This window comes from Emydura macquarii, unplaced genomic scaffold (assembly GCF_026122565.2).
Source record: "Emydura macquarii macquarii isolate MOO-44397 ecotype Brisbane River unplaced genomic scaffold, CSIRO-AGI_Emac_v2 contig_1644, whole genome shotgun sequence".
NCBI classification, from domain to species: Eukaryota; Metazoa; Chordata; order Testudines; family Chelidae; genus Emydura; species Emydura macquarii.
Genome location: NW_027131781.1, coordinates 5,975,780 through 5,996,024, shown reverse-complemented (window position 1 = coordinate 5,996,024; position 20,245 = coordinate 5,975,780). Strand labels below are relative to the sequence as shown.

The following is a 20,245-nucleotide window of genomic DNA, read 5'->3' as shown; positions in this document are numbered from 1 at the left end:
CCTCCCTGAGCGGTGGCAGCTCTCCTATAGACATAGCGCTGTCTACACAGGGGGTTAGGTTGGTATAACTACATTGCTCAGGGGTGTGATTTCATCCCTGAGCGATGTCGTTATCTCAGTGTAGGTCTGCAGTCTAGACCAGGCTTAAATGTCTGTTAAAAGAAAGGGCATGGCAAGCTTCCTCCGGGTAGTTAGAGCATAATTTATAACTGTGTCACTGCTACATCCACATCAGTGAATCAAGGGATTGAACAGCTTAGTGTTGACAGTGAAAACAACACAGCAGGGATAGCGTTCATGCTTTTCAAGGTCATTTAAACATTTTATGAAATACATGGTTGTGATGGCATGGTGCAGGCACTGCAATCTGTATTTGGTGTGATTTGCCATGGATCTTCATCTACTGAATTTGCTAGTCCTAAAGGCAGCTGAATGTGTATTTCTATTAATAAAGATTTACAAGCAAAGTCTTTCATTCTGCTATTTGTACAGCCTCTTACGCAAACAAACGAGCAATTTGTTACCTGACCTTCATGATGGAAAGTTCGGACGTAAAGCAGTGGCCTGATGAAGGTTTAAGCCTCTGTAATGCTGACCAGCCATGTCAGTTCTTTTGAAACAAAAACACTGGAAGCTTCCATAAAAAGTTAGTCTTTATTAATGTGTATCGTACAATATTTTTAAAAAATCAACTTTTCTCTTCCTAGAACGCAAATTACTTTCTCAAATATGAATATCATGAGGCAAATGAGATACCCTGAAACTTTAGTAACTTTAAAGATTTAAGGCCTGCCTTTCAAAATGTAAAGTTGGGAATGCAGTTAGTGACAGCACCCAGAAATGGCCAGCTACACATCTAATCACATGCAGGATGCACGCACCCAGTCTTTGACTGGGCAAGTCAAGTTGCATAGTTGACATTTTTAAAAGCCAGGCTCTAAATGATAACACCTGCCTCTTTTTGGAGAAAAGTTTTACACAATACTTTTGTGCACCAGTCTAATTGTTATGGGTCATGTTTAGGGTTACCTGATGATGGTTCGCAGAAAAAAAAGGGGTGGTGGTGGTGGTAAATAGTTGTAAATCACTGGCACCAGTCCATGGCACCACTCCACTGCGTATGACAGCATTTTCCTCATCTCTCCTCACACACCTTAATAATCATATCGTATAACCTCCATTCTCACTCTGAGACTTCTATGAGGCATTTTAAAATACAATTTCCAGGTAAAACTCTAAATCTACTAAGAGCTACGTGAGTTAGTCCCAGATTAAGAAACTAGATCGTTTTAGAGACCCTGTTTGCATTGATAAGGTTCTTCAAACAATAGTTGAGTCGGTCCCAGAAAACAAACATGACAGGAAAATTTGGACCACTTGAGACTTAAAAGTAATGTACGGAAGGCTGTAAAAAGTGCATCTCATATTCTTTCCGTGCTGCTACTGGAGAAGTCTGTCTGCAGTGGAGCGATGTTATGGTCATAGGCGGCATATTCAGAGGTCCCACTACTTGCTGCTTTGAGTTGCCGAGCAGCATGTGTAAGCTGAAATGCCGCATCGGGATGGGCTGTATCAGGCAGCAGCGTGCACTCCCTTTCCAGCATATCCGCTACGCCTTTTAAAAGGTCCAAAAACCCAAAAGCCAAGGCTGCCTTTCGTAAACGGTTGAGTTCCTGGAAGGGAGAAAAGGCCCATTTAAAGCCATCCTGATTCTTCTGAAAGGATATTTTATTCATGGCCAATTCGTTCACTCAGGAGGGTGATACGAGGGGGGGGGTGGGGAACGACTCAGGCTACAGTTCTGGCAAGCTTCCCCGCTGCTGACAGCACAAGAGTGAATTCCAGTGCTGGTGCTAGATTCGAGACAGCAGGGACAGCACACCAACAGTGTTAGCGTTCCACAACACCCTCCCAACGTGCAACATCAGCTCTCAACCCCAGCTCCAGGACCCTGGAAGATAGCCCTCCAGCTTGTGGAAGGGTGTGCTTTGTCATTGCTCTATTTCAGCCAATCTGTCCAGCAGAATTTATAAAAAGTGATTTTTTTAGATCCATGGTTCCCCACCCTTTTTAAGTGAAAGCCCCACTAGGTAAAACACATGCCCCCACCCCCTCACCAGCCATAAACACTAAATTACATAATAATAAATGGCTCTTACCCAAGTAAGAAGCGAAGTCTTCCCTGGCGCAGCCGCCACCCCACGCCCTGTCTCTTCCCATCCCCCATGGACTGAGCGTAATGGAGATGGGCTCTGGCGCATTGGCTGGGACTGCTCCAGACCCCCATCGGCTCAGAGCTGCTCCTCTCTGGCGGGCGCCTGGCCGGTGCAGGGCCGAGGGGGCTAAATGACCTCAGTATTACTGAAGCCTCTTGGATCCACTGGAATCTTTGGCGCCCCCCCCAAGGGGGTCCCACCCCCCAGGTTGGGAACCATTGTCTTAGATGGACCACGGCTTTGTACATGATTATATAGCACATACTAAACCTCGGTTGGGGTCTTGGGGGGCTTACATTGCTGCTAGGCTTGTGGGAGGAATTATGGTTATAGTCTGGTTTTAGAGTGGTGCAATGTAGCTAACTGTATCTGGCTTATTGGGTTTCTGGCCGACTCCGCATCATAGATAATGCCCTACCAAGTTCATGGTCCATTTTAGTCAATTTCACAGTCACCGGATTTTAAAAATAGTCAGTTTAAGGGTTTCACATGTTTATACCTGAAATTTCAAGGTGGTGTAACTGTGGGGGTTCTGACCCAACAGGGGGTTGTGGGGCGTCACAGGGTATGGAGGGTTGTCACTTTGGGGGTAGGGGGAAGACCAGCCTTAGGGGTGGATGACTGCCCAGGGCCCCATTGTCAAGGAGGCAAACGGATGGGTACGGTGGTCCGTCGTCCCCCACCGCATACACAGTCAGCCCAAGGCCCCATTAACTCCAAAGCACTGGGCCTAGAGCCAGGGGGGACCAGGGCTGGGGGCCTCCAGCTGCTAGTCCTGCAGGGCATGATGGGAAGGGACAGGACTTCCTCTTCCCCTGCAGGGGCCACCCTCGGGGCGAGTCAGACCCACCCTGGAGAACCTCTCCCAGCTGCAGTAGGGGAGGGGCAGAGGTCCCTGCAGGGGAAGAAGAAGTCCTGTCCCTCCCCAGCCCAGCCCCGCCCCTACAACAAGCAGATATCACGGGGAGATCAGATTTCACACTCCCTGATGCATTGTTCATGCCCATGAATTTGGTAGAGCCCTAATCAGAGGTGGAAAACACAGTACTAGTTCACTTCGGTACCCGAGCACAGGCTCCTCTCTACCTGTGCTCCCACGCCTTTCTGCCATGCCCTTTGATCCCTCAGTACTAGTAGTACCGGCTTTGCAAAAGCAGCCCTTCATTTCTGCCTGGGAAGGCAGGATGAGATTGGATCTCCCGCTGCTCTCCAATCCATTCTGGAGTCCAGCTGGCAAGCGGTGTTTGAAGTGCTCACCATTCCTCCCCTTCCCGCTGGGTTGTGTACACCACTTCTGGGCTACACATGACCTCTGCCAGCACAAGCAGCAGGGACCACAAAGGGTCACTCAGTCTCAAACCTAGGTCTCCCTCCCTTCAGCCCAATGTGCTGCCATGTCAGAGGAGCTTAGATCAGGGGACTTCAGGCTACAGTTTTACCAGTCTGTAAAATGGGTCAAGTATTTACCTCCCTCACGAAGGACTGTGGAGAATTAACATTTGCAGAGCACTACAAGCTCTTTGGATAGAACATGCGGATAATTATTAACCTCATCATTAAATGCTCTCTATAGATCAAACTTGTATCAGTACAGTCACATGCCACATGCAATCCCATAACATGCTACTCACTTTATAGAAAGTTTGAGTTTTTTCAGGAAGTTTTCTTGCGTTTCTTAAGATCTTCTGTACATCAGTCTGGAGAAAAGAAAAAAAATGTAACTTTTGGGAAGGCTGCAGGAAAGAATCCTCCATTATGCTGAGAAATAATCACTTGATCATTCCCACAGGCTCTGTGATCAGTCACTGATTATGGAGCTGACCCAGGCTATCACACAAATGGTCACTACACTAACCCAGATGCCAGGCACAGCTTTCATTGAACAAACCATATGTGCCATTGTGTTTTAATTATGACACTTCAAAGAGGAAGCTATAATACGAACTAAAGGAAAAAAATGACACCAGATGGAAGTGACAGGAATAGACCATTCTTCTAGTGGCCCAGAGTAAGATGGACCCTTTCAAAGCATTGATACTGAACTGTGCAAGAGCACCAAGGCCACTGCGTTGCTACCTGGAGGCCACTTGGTTTGATCCACACAGTGACGTTCTGTGCATAGCTGCGCTTGTTTTTGGGCTGCAAGGGGAAAGGGCTTTTATTGTCATCTTCACCATAAGGATTTTCTTTAGCATCTGAAAGAAAATAAAGCTTTTTAAGAATTAGATTTGGCAAGGGCATTGACACAGAACATATTAAATGCACGAGAAACTTTCAAATCAGTTTGGTTACTACCTGAAATAGGCCCAAGCTGTGCCATTTTTCCTAGCCAAGGCAGGGGCTCAGGAGCAGGTTCAAAGAGAGACATCATGAGGTTTGATTTCTTCTTACTATCAGCTTGGGAGTACAGCATGCCATGCCATTCAGGCCTAAAGAAAAGAGCAGACTGCTAAGGCTGAAAACAGTCCATTCCTCACATCTACAGTTCACCTCCCACCCTCGCGGCCGTGGGGATCTTGCTTTCATGATTTACACCACAGGTGCAGAGTCACAATAAAAAGAAACATTCTTGTCAAGCCATCTGGGGCTCTCAGCTTGGCATGCAGTGTTTGGGATGACTGCTCCCAAAGCATTACCCCCAAAAAAAAGGGGGGGACGGGACTTTTCAAAGAGAAATGCGCCTCCATACCCTAACTGAACAATGGCCACCATGCCTTCCACTTTCAGGCTCCCATGAAGCAGCACACAGAAGTTGGGTATTTTGCCAGCAATCTGATTAGCTGAATTCTCATCTTCAGTGTCATCAGTGATCCCCGGACCCACCTCATCACCTTCTGTGCAAAAAAGGAAACAGAACAAAAACGAGAGCGAGATTCACGCTCACTTGTGCTGCTTTGTTTTCCATCACACTTGGCACCTTACAACCTCTGCCAGCAAGTCACCCAGAAACAGCCACCTGTCATCAACCCACTCGCACACAGCACCTTCTCCTCTCTTCAGGAAGGCTCCAATTCTCCAAGGCCCCTGGCACTTTGAAGACTTGAGATATTTCAATGCTGTGGTTTCTGGACAACATCAGCCTCCTGTCTGATCCTTCGCATTAAGCCTCCAGTGACCAGTGGGACTAACAGCTGCCAGATGAAATGCCTGGGCATACGGGTTGGGTGGCGAAAGAGGCACTGCCTCATGTGTTGTTCTAGTGTTCGCCTCCTCACAGAACACAGTTTCTGAAGAGTTGCACTGGCCTCAGTTCAAGTGAAATTTCACCTTTGGGAAAACCAGACTAAAATACGAGGCGCCAACACAGTGCTGGTTGCAAGTGACCCCTTTTACACAGGGTGCCCTGAACCCTCCCTTCACGACTCTTTGTTGTCATGAGCAACTGAGATTTAGGCGTCATCAGGACGTGGCTCCCGCAGGGAGGAAAGGTGTGGCACAAAAGGGTGCTAACACACAGAGCCAAAAACCCATTCACAGCAGACTTGGTCCTTTCAGATTTTGCCAAGGTCTGTTGGACCAACTTCTGTTGGTGAAAGCGACAAGCTTTCAAGCCACACACAAGCTTTTCTCTCTCACTAACAGTAGTTGGGCCAGTAAAAGATATTACCTCACCCACCTTGTCTCTCTAATATCCTGGGGCAGACAAAGCTACAACCACACTGCATACCAGCTCTGTTACAAAGGCCATTAAAAAAATAACAATCGTTACAAGCAGATAAAAATACAAATTAAACATTCAGCTTGATTCCTGGCCTATAATTATTTTTAGCTCTAAGTTCAGAAAGTTTTTAGTTCTAAGTTCAGAAAGGGACACTGTCCCTTTTATTAACTGTGTTGTTTTATGAACAGATGGGCTTTTAAGACGATTTTTTTTTTTAGGAACGGTAGAGAGCTTGTTTTAAGATTTTAATTTTAATGTGATCATCAAAAAATGTTCTCCAAATGACGAGACTTCAGAATGTCTGGCTCTAATGTACCAGCAGCAAAGCCATAGGATGGAAAACTGTGCCAATTCCAAACAGGGCAATATGACAATTAGAAACAAAAACGGCTCACCTTTGTTGAGTGCTATGGGCAGCACCAAGTGTCTAGATAACACAGGCGGGCTAGAAATATCAGCTATATCTATAAAACCAACTATTTCCAGATCTGCAAAAAAAGACACAGTCTCAAGTCAGTCCTGGAAACAGCTGAGGATTTATTCATGTTAAATTTAACATCAAAACGTCAACATTCCTTCTTAGTCTGTAAGCTTTTTGGAGCATGGACCATATATACCTACAGCATTTTGCGCAACGGGGACTCAATCTTCCCTGGGGCCTCATGGTGCTACCATAATACAAATATGTACTAACTATACAATAATGATGGAACTTTAAGACGGGCAGTTGAAAAGCAGCAGTAACAGGCAGACTCTGGTGTGTGTACTGATGAAATACATCGCTATACACCAGGCTGTTGTTCACTGTACCCAACACTTTGCTCAGATCGGATCGATTCTTCCCCAGGAAAGAAATACCCAGTCATCTTTGAGAACAAAGGGACAGACCATCTGGCCTGATCCACTCCTTTGCACTACTCAGCTGACACAAACGCCCCATCCAGGGACAGCTCCAGTGTGGCGTGTCCCTGGCAGATGTAAAGCCAGGATAGCTGCCTTCTACACCTCTAGCGCCAGAGCTCCTGACGCAGAGGGCAAGGAAGGGGAGTAGACAGAGCACGATACTCTGATTATGCCCATCTTGCACACGGTCCTTCCGAGACTATACCCACCTGGCACAAGTTAGAGGAGTTCTTAGGATATTCTAACTTGTGCTGAAGCTAAAAACCAGAGAACCTGACAGCCCCTCTGCTCTGTTGCAAAGAATCCGACTGAACGACCGTTAACATTGATGCTTTCCATAGCTAAATAACATACTGCTTAATTATACCCACAAAGGCATTCAATGGCTGACTGAGCATATTGAAAGGTGTATTTTAATCGATGTAGAGTGGAATCTTCTTTATACCAAATTCCCTTATCTGAAAGGACAGGAGATCCACCAACATATATTAAATACAATGAAAAGTCCTCTTGTTTGGATAAGTTACATTTCCCCAGATTTCATTCAGCTGCATTGTTTCCCCATGCTTACATCAATTTTTATTTGAGTGATACCAGTCCAAATTCAGTGTAGATCCAAATAAAATGTGTAATTACAGTGTACCCCACTCCAGATAGGTTTCTCTTGCAGCTGAAAAATCAAGAAAACTTGGATGGCATTAATTTCAGAGTTCCTACTTCATTTATTAGAATAATTTAACCTGAATTGTGTGCCCAGCAGTTTTTGGAAAGAACACACTTTTTGATGAACAATCCAATAGAGCCAGATATTGTTTAAGACACCTCTCAGGAAAGCAAGTTACCACACAGAGTAACCTACCACAGCACTCTACTGGCAAATTGCAAAGAATGAAAACAAAAGCACACAAGGCCAAGTGCTCTACTGAGGAGTGAAGGTTACTTTGATACAACAAGCAGGCCTGAATTAACCCATGTTCACTCAGTGCATTTGCACAGTGCCCCATCTCAGGGGGGTCCCCGCCCACTGGATTTGATTGACTGCACTGCAACCTGGCACATGGGGTTGCAGTGCTGCTCAGTGTTGGTCGGCTGTCCCTCTGTCATGGGGGGGAAGGGAGCAGGGCCAAATTTAAATGAAGGAAGGATGCAATTTCCATAGTGCATAGCACTTCAAAATTCTTTAACCAGGCACTAATACCAAGTAAACCTTCATTCAGCAGGTCATATCTGCAAATATTGCAGAGCGTATTCTCTCCTTGATGTGCTTTCACTTGTTTACGCATTGTGTGTATGTATCAGTGACAGAACAGATCCCCTCTTCTCAGGCGAGACTTCAGTCTCTGGGATGAATGAGGAAAGTTGCACTCTGCAGTTGTTTTTAAAGTCAATGTAGGGGTGGTGAGAGGTGCCAGACTGGAGAGTGAAGATATAGGTAAGGGCAACGCAAGCTATCTCTGGGTTCCAATATGGTGGGAACATCCTTGATTTCTCTGCTGAGGCTGGCAACAAAGGTGCCAATTAGTTCTAACTGAGCTGTGGGTGGGGAGGTTGTGATGCAGGCAACTCTAATAAGAACTGCCCTGACTTCACCAGCCCATTTGCCACTGAGCACCCATTAGAGGATAATGACTTCTGCTCACCTCCAAACTGGACTGATTCCAGATTAGTGTCCTAGAAGTGAAAGTCTCCATGTCCTGAAGCAGCCAGCCTACCTCTAAGAGACACAGCCAGAACCCATGGCCCAGGGGTGCTATGGTGGCTTGACGACATCTGTGCACCCTCCCAATTCTGGGCTGTTCCGTGGGTCAAAGCAGTCCTCGTTTAGATAGCTCTGAGTGGTGCCTACATTTCATCAGGCTGCCCGCCACAGCCTGTACACGGGCAGCTAGAATCTCAGCAGAATTACGTGTGGCAGCCCCTAGCCCCAGTATGACCCTGCCACCCTCTGCATCAGGCTTGCAAGGGGGTCCTTGGAAGACAGCCCACAGTGTCATCCTCACCTCGTGCACTGTGGGGATTCTCAGCTGGCCACAGCTGAGATTTTAAAAATCCTTCCACACCACACCAGCCCATTTGCTAGGTACATGGGGGCCAGAAAAGGGAGAGAACCTCACCCTCGGATGGCAGATGTAGCTGGCCATTGCAATGTTATTGGAGACTGTATTCCATTCTCCTCAGATCAGAGAGAAAGTGGAGGGAACAGTCATTATGCAGGGTAGGCAATGTCAATAGAAAAATAAAAAGTTAACATGACTCAAGTTTAAAAAACAAACAAACATTTGTTACCTGTATTAATTGCTTTAGGGTTGGGATCTATTTCCTCATCTATAATGAAAGGTTCTGGTCTGGGAAATACTTGCACATCAGATGTTAAGTGACCACATTTGAGAACAGCATGGAATGGTGTATAAGCCAGGTCTATTAGTTTTCTAGAACATGATCATTTATTATTAGGGAAAAAGCAACACAAATCAATTGAAAATAAGTTATGTAAGCTTGTTTAAGTGCGCTAACTGAGCTCCCAAGACTGATTTTTTACAAAAACTTTCAGCCAACTCACTAGTCCTAGCACTGTCAAATTATGAAATGCTACGATAAATTAGAGAGAAGGTGGGTGAGGTAATATCCAGTAAAAGATATTGCCTCACCCACCTTGTCTCTCTAATATCCTGGGACCAACATGGCTACAACAACACTGCATACACGATATATTGAGACATTTATGGCAAATTAATAGCAGTTCCTTAAGACCCAATTTAACATTTCAAGTTGCCAAATCACTGACAAAAGGAAAATATCTGTAGATATTGATGTTACTCTTTTTAATTAGAGAGTAAACAAAATACATATCAGCCTTAACCAATCAAGGTCAATGATAAATCAATAGGAGTCAACATATCGGACTAGGAAAGGAAAAGAAACTTATAAATTAAAAACAAAACAAAATGTATTGCATTATGCTCCTTTGTTTTCTTTACAGATGTTAACTGAAAACCTTCAGAGAGTCATGCTAGTTACAAAAATACTAACCCGAACATGGACTGTACATTCTTCAAGCAAAGGGGTCCATCAATGGTAAAAATCTGTCCCTCTCCATTATTTAAATCTACAAGTCGTTCCAGACAATCTAAAGAATCTGAGCTCTGGAGCTGCACAAAAAAAGAAATTATACCTTTAAAAAAAAATAGCGTAAGAACAGAAGATGCATTAGACTCTTTTAAAGAAAATATATGCAAATGAGGGTAAAAGGCTGAGGACTGGTCTACACTAGAAAATTAGGTTGGTTTGCACATCAGGGGTTTGAAAAATCCACACCCACTGAGCAGCGTTAAATCAACCCACATCCCCATGTACACAGTGCTAGGGAGACGTAGCTACAGCCTCTCAGTGAAATGGATTACCTATGCTAATGGGAGAACCTTTCCCGTCTGTGCTGCTGTACTGTTTCAAGTGTAGACAAGCTCTAAATTAATTTAAAAAAAATAATCCGGACAACATAATCTTGCTAATTTCTAAAGAAGCTAACATTTCTTCCCCACAAGAGGTTTACTCCTGATGTAACATGTATTATTTGCCCAGAAGGTTGCCCCCATCCTGGGTTTCATCGTACGTTGTTTTACCAAATCAGAGCTAGCTTCAAGCTCTTATATTCATAGATTCAAAAGCCAAAAGGGACCATTGTGATCATCTAGCCTGACCTCCTGTATAACGCAGGCCATAGGACTTCCCCAAAATAATTCCTAGAGAAGAGCTTTTAGAAAAACATCCAATCTAGATTTAAAAATGATCAGCGATGGAGAATCCATCACGATCCTTGGCAAATTGTTCCAATGGTTAATTACTTCGTAAAAATGTACACCTTACCTCCAGTCTGAATTTGTCTAGCTTCAACTTCCAGACACTGGATCATGTTACACTTTGGTCTGCTCGACTAAAGAGCCCATTAGCAAATATTTGTTCCCCAGCTAGGTACTGAACTTATAAACTGTGATCAGATCACCCTTTAACCTTTTCTTTGTTAAGATAAATACATTCACAGGGGTTCTCAGTCTTCAAGAGCGCAGAAGTGCCTTTGATGACGTAATACTTTGTATTTCTATAGTGCCTTTCCTCAGAGGATTATGTAGGCTACGTCTATACTGCAGATGTCTACACTGCAGCTATAGTGCTGCAGCTGTAGTGACAAAGCATAGACACATGCTACAGTGATGGAAGGGGTTTTTCTGTTGCTGTAGTTAATCCACCCCTCCAAGAGGTGGTAACTAGATAGTAGAATTCTTCCGTTGACCTAGCGGTGTCTATACCAGGACTTAGGTCCACTTATCTACATCTCTCAGGGTATGAACTTTGTACAATTAACTTACATATACTGTAGCTGAATGTGACCCAGTTATCACTAAAACCAAACACTTCACCACCAGATTATTAGAATAAATCTTGGGGAGAATATGTGATCCTGTAAAAACAACAATCACCCAGTGTAACAAAACCAGCAAGAATTTGTTAAAGGAGTCACCTCTTCTAGATTAGCCATGCACATGATGTATAACTTTGATGGGAAGGGGAAAGGCAGTGGAAATCGGTTGCTTTCATTTCGCTGGTTGCAAGTAGCTAAGGAGTGCCGCAGAGAGCCTCTGCCAATCCCTAAACAGCCATCAGTAACTAGAACAACCTAGTGCACACAGAAAAGGATATGTTAGCATTTTCAACTAAACACATTTCTTCACCTGCCCCAATCCTGCAAACACGCATTCCTGTGCTTAGCTCTACTTATGTCAATAGTCCCATTGGGACCACACAGGGCTTAGTCCTGAAAATCCCTACTCACATGAGCAGTCCTTTCTTGCAATGAATTAATTATATAAGGATTACTCATGCAAGGTTTGCATGTAAATTGTATATTTAAGCAACTAACCATTAAAAATTAAATACTCTACATAATATACAGACATATCTATATTTTAAAATTTAATGAAGGAAATAAAGGCTAGGATTTATTTTTATAAGCCATAATCATACCTTACAACTAATGAACACAGTAACAATTATAAGTATGTTTTTGAGTTTTAAAAAGCCACACACCCTTTCAGTGTAGAATCTACACTGTCCTAAGGACATACAACTGCTGGGGGACTCAAGAACCTCAGGGCATGTCTAAACTGGGCTGCACGCAGAAGCATCAATTGAGCAGCTCTGGTGAAGACATGCTCAATCAATTGCCAAGCGTTTCTCCCCTTGACTCCAGTACTCCATCAGAAGGAGAAGCATAAGCTATGTCAACAGGAGAGCTTAGTTAAGACAGCGTGGCTACTGGATGCAAGGTACATCAATGTCAGTTACGTTACTTTTGTAACCTGACTTGCATACCTTACATTGATTGAGCCACGCAGTGTAGACCAGGCCTCAGATGAAAAATGCTAGAAGAGTGCAACTTCTTATCATCACTCTGCAGAACTTAGGGGCCAACCCAATTCCCACTGAAGCCAATACAGGCCATAAAAAAGAAAATATCTGTCAGGTACGTCAGTCCCAGACCTTTGCTAACTATTACAGCCTCTCTCAACCCTTCCTGGTTTTTCAGCAGCAGCATTAAGGCACTAATGTGATATTTTTCATCCAGATGGATCCCAAAAACTATTTAAAAACTATTTTAAAAAATTGTACTACTGTATAAGGTTAAATAAAATCACTTGTTCTGGATTTGTTTGCACTCCACTGAAATGCAGCCATTTCTGGGATGGAACATGGCAGCTGTGCAGTGGTGCTGTGCACCAATAAACAACAGTTTTGGCCAGTAAGTGAGGAATACCAAATCCAACTGAAACTAAGCATTCATTCTTTCCATCCAGATTTAGAATCCATGTTTTAACAGGTGAAATAACACATACTTTTTATTTTTCCCTTTTCCTCAACACACCTGTCATTTTCATAGTCTCATTAGTGCTTGTGTTTGCTCTCTTGAAAATAACCTGCCTTACTGTTACAAGATTTTGCATATTTCCCAGGGCCTTTCATCCTCTAATAACCGGATGTGTCAGCACAATGGCACACATTGTGTAAATAAGAGATCATCCAATATATGCTTGATTTTTACATCTTTCTGTTTGGTTCTGATGTCTGTTTTTTTCAAGGGCCTTTCTGACGGCTGTATTACAGGTGGTCACAGTCCACTGAGCTGCAAAATCAGTGAAAGCAAATTGTAACCCAAGCAGCAACTGGCTATTAGCGTCTTGGAAAAATGAGGGCCAAATTCAAGTTTTTTTTTACCCAAGAAGGAGCACTGCACTGGAAAGGAAACCGGGCCCAGAGCTGTAACGGCCCAGTGGAAGTTTTGAGTCCTACCTGAGCACAGCAGATGCCAGGCACAATGGCTCAATGGGGCTTGAGGATCAGAGAGAGAACACATTCAGCAGTAGTCCTTACAACTGCTTTAGATCAGGGACGCTGCTGGGCCCAGACACCAGCAGGTGCTGCTCTGTACTTGGCCATGCCCTTTACCTGTTGACTGTGGCTCCCTGGGACTGTGGAATGCAGGCAGGAGCATAAACCAAGCCTCCCAGAAATGCTCTAAGATTGCTAGGGAACTGTTCTATTTTGTAACATGTAGATACATTAGGAAGATGAGTACTGAAAGAGGCCCTCAAACATTTATTTCTACCACAACACTGCACCTGGGCCAGAGATGGCAGAAATTAGCCCAAATGTTGCTGCTGAGTATTTTATTGGGGCTGAAGTTTTTTGTTGCCATAATGGCCAACCAAATACGTTCAACTGATAATCTGCAGTTTATAGTATTCACCAAATACTGCAAGCTGGATTCTGAGAACAGGCAAAGGCAGTAAGCATTCATTACCTGGCAGGGAATCGCAGCCCCCCATTCCTGTTGCACAACATTACAAACCCCAAGCAGTGCCGATTCTAAGCATGTTTTGTCATAATCATCCATGTTACTTAGGGCTTCCTGTAAAGAAAAAATTACGTTATCCTACCTGGGTAGAGAATTGTTATCAGGGAGCATATGGAGCGTATTCAAAACCAGGAAGTAATTCATAAATACCTTCCCTTCTCATTGTATCTTTATTAGGGAAGGGTTGTATTCTTAAGGATGATCTGCAAAGCTTTTTAAAAATTGGGCTTATGCCCTTTTTTAGGATGTAGAAAGCAAGCCTGAAAGAACTGAGGTTTGATAAGTTTTGTTAAGTGTTTTTCTGATTGCCTTTATATTAGAAATCAAAGCCTGGAAAACCATATATTAACTGGAGAACAAGTGAAATTCTGACCTCACTGACTGAGAGTAAAAGCTGAGAGGGAAGGAATTCTGATCCACATAGGCCACAAACCTGTTTTTTAAAAAAATCCTTTGCAGGTCTCCTCAGACCACTAAAGTCAATACCTGAAATTATGCTATTCCCTCAAGTAAAACAAAATATCTTCTCCCATTGGTCTGACCTTTCAACCCCCAGAACATATGTGAAATAATAATCATTTACCTTTCTATAGCACCTTCCATCCAAAAATCTCTAAATACTTTACAACCATTAAAAGCTCCTTTACTCACATTGAGTAGTACTTTATTCCCCAAATTGACACGCTGAAGTCAGTGGGAACATGGTTGCTGCTTTAAAAGGCACTATTTGTTGGTATCACAATATGACCTTAAATAATAAAGCCTCACAACACACCTCTGAGGTGGGTCAGTAATTTTATACCCATTTTATAGATGTGGGAACTGAGCCACAGAGAGTTTGCCCAAGAGCCTGCCATGCAGGAAATCAGTGGCAGAGGGAGTAACAGAATCTAAGACTTTAGCAACCATATCCTGTCTTTAACCATAAAACTATCCTTTCTCCCTAAAAGGAGAATTTTATATGGGATCAAAAAAGCACCACAAAGTGTGTGACACTCCAAAACACATACAGAAGTACAAGCTAGAGCAACTTGGTTGGACATTTAGCCTGGATAGGAGATTTCCCTATGGCCACTCCTCAAAATATAAATTGCAGCAATGAGAATGTGGTAGAAAACAGCAAGAGGAATTTGGTCTTAGCAACATACGTAACATAATCAAGCAACATGAAACATGCCCTGTCCAGTCTCTTTTAAAGCACTGACAAGCTTCTGTAATTTTCACACTTACAAATTTGACCCTCAGATACATGGATACAACTCCCATTAGGGTCAAAGGCTTTCAACACCCCACACCCGTTCAGGCCCAAGCTCTCTCAGATTTTATCTCCCTTCCATGTTCTCCCCACCTCCCTCCACTCTGCCAATCACATCAGGCCTAAAGCATCCTTAGTCACTTTTCCCCCTCTCACCTTGTTTCCATGTTACTCCAAGCACAAAACGCATTCTCTAAACCTGTCCACTTTATTCAAAACCCTTCCTGAGCTTCCTTCTGCTGTGTCACCTCTGAAGATCACGTCAAAACTCTCACACAAAGCAGGGAAGTCACAAAACCATCAGTGTGTGGACATGCCTCCACTATGCAGCCCCATGATCTCCTTTGAATGACTTCTCTTAATCCCCACCTGTGACTTCCTTACCTACTTGTTGGGTGACATCTGGATTTAGACTGTAAACTCTTCAGGGCAGGAAGTGTCTCTTTACTTGTTTTTTGTAAGCTACCCAGCACAGTTCTGGGTGCTCAGACTTTACTGGCAGCACTACCACTGACCTGTCTAATTATAAAATGCAACTTTTCCCTGCCTCAGTTTCCCCATTTGTAAAATAGGGATACCACCTACTTCACAGGGTTGTTGTGAGGCTTAATTAATAATGCATAAAATGATATGAGATCCTCAGATTGGAAGGGTAAGGTTTCATTACAACCATGAAAACCACAATATTTTGAAGACTAGTGACTGGCTGATCCCAGTGTGTTCTTTATAAGCATACCTGAAGTGTGTTGTAGTCTCTCGTAAAGGGAACCATTAGTTCCCAAAGTGATGAGAATACCACCAAGGCTGTAAACTCAAGTTTATAATTGGTGGCCATGTGCTCAAACAACATGGTCAATCCATGGACAGCCAGGTGTTTCCGCTGATATTCTTCAGAGCCCTCCACAGACACAGGTCGGGTCATAGAGAGCGACACATCCATAACCACCACAGTTGGCATGATGATCCTTTCTCTACGTTACCAAGAAGAGGGATTCACTGCAACGGGGAAAAAGCTCTATAGAGTGATTATCCCAGCACACTTAAAGAGAAACACATGCCCTGTCCTACCCTACAGAATGGTTCTATGTCAGGCTGTAGCATTAACAACATATTAGGACTTTTACATACTTAAACCTGTAAAGTGCCCTGAGACTAGGATATGAGGGATAGCTGGAGATCAGGGCTTGCCTATACTTTAATACTTTAAAGTTAATATGGATTAAAGGGTGTGAATTTAAAGCGCAATGGCTATTCCTGAATAACTTCATGCATGTACACTCTTATTCTGGAGAAGAGCGCCTTGCACCGGTTTAGCTTAATCCAAACTGGGCCATGTGGTCCAAGGGGTTTGTAAAAGCAGGCTGCTGAGTGCTGTTGGATAGAGCAGAGAGAGAGGAGAAGAAGAAGCAGAAACACCACAAAAGCACCCAAACAAGGCAGCAAGGATACCCCCGAGAAAAGCACTTGTAGTGGGCTTCTGGGAAGACTGATGGCTGGTAAAAGGTTTGGAACTGTGATCAAAGAAACTGTCTCCTACTGTTTGAGTCCTCCTGTGTTCAGGGAAACAGGACTTTATGTACATTCTTGTAAATTAACTGGATTGCATCAAAGACCCACCCAACTACATCAGCAATTTCTCCTCCCAAAGGAAACAGCCAGCTACACCCCAAAATCAGCTAATCATATGGCTTAAACAGGGATTTAGCTAAACTGGAACAAGAAACTCCTATTCTAGAATAGCAGTGTCCACACATGGAGTTATTCAGGAATAGTTATTCCAGACAAGATATTCCTGAATAATTCCATGTGTAGACAAGAGTAGGAGATGCACTAGAGCTGGGTTGAGATGGTGGGATAATGACTAGTGCTGGTGGGGTGAGGATTTGTGATGTCCTGGGCTATGTGTTTAAAGGGTCTAGCAAGAAAGGACCTGGAATTTTCAGAGGGAGATAAATGTGTGTGCCCAAGGAGGGGGGGAGGTTAGCTAGAAAGGGAGATACAGTTTTGGGAAGGCAGGACTGGGACAGCAGAAAGGGCAGATATTCAGGAGTCCTGGGACTGAGGTGTTGGCCACTATTAAAAGAGTCCCAGAGCTGGGATGGCTGAGGGGAAACAGGATTCATGGGGGGAGCAGGGAGGGCTAAAGGGGATCGATCCCAGAACTGAGGGATCAGGATTTGAGGGAACCCAATGTTGAGGGGGCCAGGGAGGGTAGGTTTTGGCAGTATCCCAGGGCGAGGGTACAAGATTCAGGAATCCTGAAGCGGCAAGGACTGAGCTGGGCAGATTCTGGTGTCCCAGGACTGCTGGGAGAAGGATTCAGGATTGCAGGGACAGTGAGAGCTGAGAGAGGCGGGTGGGGACAGGTTTGGGGGATCTCGGTGCTAGTGGGAGGCAGGGTTTGAGGTCCCAAGGAGCTGACAGAGGCTGATGGCTAAGGGGGGGGGCAGGTTTGGGGGACTCTTGGGGGCCGGGGAGCTTGTGGAGGAGCAGGGTTTGGTGAGGTTTGGGGGAAGGGGACACACGTTTGGGGGGTCTTGGGGCTGGGGGGAGCTAAATTTGGTGGCAGAGATCACGGGGGCAGATTTGGGGGGGGGTCAGTTGGTGGGGGCAGGGAGTGCTGGGGGCAAGTTTAGGGGTCTCGGGACAGGTAGAGAAGAGGGGTCGGGGCGGGTGGCACCGGGGGGCAGTCTGGGGTCCCAGGACTGAAGGGGCAGGCGCTCCGGGGGGCAGCGGCCGGGTCTGCGGGGCACTGAGGAGGCAGGAACTGGGGTCCCGGGGCTCCGGGGGGGGCAGCCAGAGGCCGCAGGCGCTAGGGGGACAGGGCCCGGGGCGCTCTCGGCCCCACCGCTGCAGTCCGGGGCGCTGCCGCCCGCTCCCGCCGAACCCCCCCGGCCCGCTCACCTCACCGCAGGCCGCGGCCTCTGCGTGCAGTGCCGAGCCCGGCCCCGCCGCCGCTCCCATGAGCCCGTCCGGTCCCGGAAACCTTCCCCGGCTGCCGCTGCCGGCAGAACGCAAGGGCCGGGCACAGAGCGGCCCGGCCTCGCCCCAGCCCGACTCCGGGGAAGTGTCCCCCCGGGCCGGGCCGGGCCGGGCCGAGCAGAGCGGGGAGCCGGGGGGGCTCAGTAGGGGGAGGTGAGAGGTGCTGTGTGTGGGAGCTCAGTGGGGAGAGGTGGGGGTGCTGGGGTGGGGCTCAATGGGGAGAGGTGAGGGGTGCTGTGTGGGGGGGGCTCTATGGGGAGAGGTGAGGGGTGCTGTGGGGGGGGGCTCCATGGGGAGAGGTGAGGGGGGCTGTGAGGGGGGCTCAGTAGGGGGAGGTGAGAGGTGCTGTGTGGGGGAGCTCAGTGGGGAGAGGTGGGGGTGCTGGGGGGGCTCAGTGGGGAGGGTGAGGGGTGTTGAGGGGGGCTCAGTGGGGAGAGGTGAGGGGTGCTGTGTGGGGGGCTCTATGGGGAGAGGTGGGGGTGCTGTGAGGGGGCTCAGTGGGGAGAGGTGGGGGGGCTCAGTGGGGAGAGGTGGGGGTGCTGTGAGGGGGGCTCAGTGGGGAGAGGTGAGGGGTGCTGTGTGGGGGGCTCAGTGGGGAGAGGTGAGGGGTGCTGTGTGGGGGCTCAGTGGGGAGAGGTGAGGGGTGCTGGGGGGCTCAGTGGGGAGCGGTGAGGGGGCTCAGTGGGGAGAGGTGAGGGGTGCTGTGTGGGGGCTCAGTGGGGAGAGGTGAGGGGTGCTGTGTGGGGGCTCAGTGGGGAGAGGTGAGGGGTGCTGGGGGGCTCAGTGGGGAGAGGGGGCTCAGAGGGGAGGGGTTCTGTGAGGGGGCTCAGTGGGGAGAGGTGAGGGGTGCTGGGGGGCTGTGGGGAGAGGTGAGGGGGGCTGTGAGGGGGGCTCAGTGGGGAGAGGTGAGGGGTGCTGTGTGGGGGGCTCTATGGGGAGAGGTGAGGGGGGCTCAGTGGGGAGAGGTGAGGGGTGCTGTGTGGAGAAGCTCCCTGTAAACATTCACAAAACGTAACTCATTCTCCTCCTTCAAATCCCTCCTTAAAAGTCTCCTTTCTGTGCTGCCTACAAAAAGCCTGACAACAGGTAGGCTGCTGGGGGCACATTGTTTCAACTAGTCCTTTGAAGCTCATGACACTTCCCCGTGTTCACATGAACCGTGTCTCCCCCCTCGAGATGTTACATACAATCCCTCAATAATACATGCCCCTTTGCATTTTTAATACAATGAACTCCTAAGATACTTAAACTTAATTCAATAAGGTTTATCCAGGATATTGCAGGAAATGGCCAAATCTGTCACACCTAGCTCCTGGGGTCCTGTGATGACATGAGAATCTCAGCTTTCAGCTGAAAAAAGCAAGTTTCTAGCCCTCATGGTTGCAGAGAAAAGCATGAAAAAGTAACCTGGATATTTCCTCATTGCTCAGAAACAAGAACGCAAATAGAAACCCCCTCTCCCTTCCTTTTAAAAATCTCATGATCTTTTGGAACCTGCCTGGAATTTTGACTGCAGGAGGTTGGCAAGTTACATACTTATGTTACATTATGGACCTGCTCCTACTCTGCTCCTGTGAAGTCAATGGCAAAACTTGTATTTTGACTTAATGTGTGCTTTGCTGTCTGGTATGGATTGTGCCGGTGATTGATGTAATGTGAATTCTTCATTATCCTTAACAGTGCCACTCCAATAGAATTCTTATCACACTGCGGAGAGAGCTAAATGTGCCTTCTGCTTTATACTTTAATATTGAACAACTTTGCACATTTTGGAAACATGCCATGATTTTTTCAGATCTGCAGAGCACAAACAAAGCTCACTGAAGTCAATGGGTTGTGAAGGTGCTCAGCACTTTTGCAAATCAGGCCAAGAGGTTACAGGTACAATGCATGCGTTTCCAAGACACATCATGATTTACACCCAGATAACGGAAGGCAGGACCAAACTCTTGTGGTTGGTGCATACAAATGGAGCCTCCACTAGAGGACTGGACTGGACCTCAAAAGACCAAGTTCTAGTCTTGGCTTCACTGTCTCTGTGCCTCAGTTTCCCCATCTACAAAATGAGGATATTGATACTGACCTACTTTGTAAAGTGCTTTGAGATGTAACAATGAAAAACACTAGATAAGAGCTGAGTAATATTATTACTGACCCATGTAAAAGTCACAAATCATTGAGACTGTATGCTATCTGATGGGTAAATGTAACTCACTGGTCAGTGTATGTTATATATTCCCCATTGTGTCAGAGCCCAGAAAGGATGGGAGTCTGTTACAGCTCCATCATAAAACCAGACTGGATAGCTCAAACTATAGCAA

At 46.0% G+C, this 20,245-nt stretch overlaps 1 protein-coding gene across 2 annotated transcripts; it reads right to left on the bottom strand.

The window, feature by feature from the left end:
* Positions 1–640: 640 nt before the first annotated feature.
* On the bottom strand, positions 641–17,988 carry INTS14 (integrator complex subunit 14). Of its 2 annotated transcripts, none has more exons than XM_067555549.1 (12): positions 17,847–17,988; positions 15,679–15,938; positions 13,634–13,741; positions 11,297–11,452; positions 9,811–9,929; positions 9,067–9,209; positions 6,273–6,365; positions 4,906–5,050; positions 4,512–4,645; positions 4,293–4,411; positions 3,848–3,913; positions 641–1,673 (listed from the first exon to the last, which is right to left on the bottom strand). In XM_067555549.1, exons 2-12 carry the CDS (start codon positions 15,898–15,900, stop codon positions 1,422–1,424), a joined length of 1,557 nt encoding a protein of 518 aa, XP_067411650.1. In that variant the 5' UTR covers positions 15,901–15,938; positions 17,847–17,988; the 3' UTR covers positions 641–1,421. The 2 variants fall into 2 exon arrangements, with proteins under 2 accessions (XP_067411650.1, XP_067411652.1); XM_067555551.1 differs by having other exon boundaries at positions 4,906–5,047.
* Positions 17,989–20,245: the final 2,257 nt, after the last annotated feature.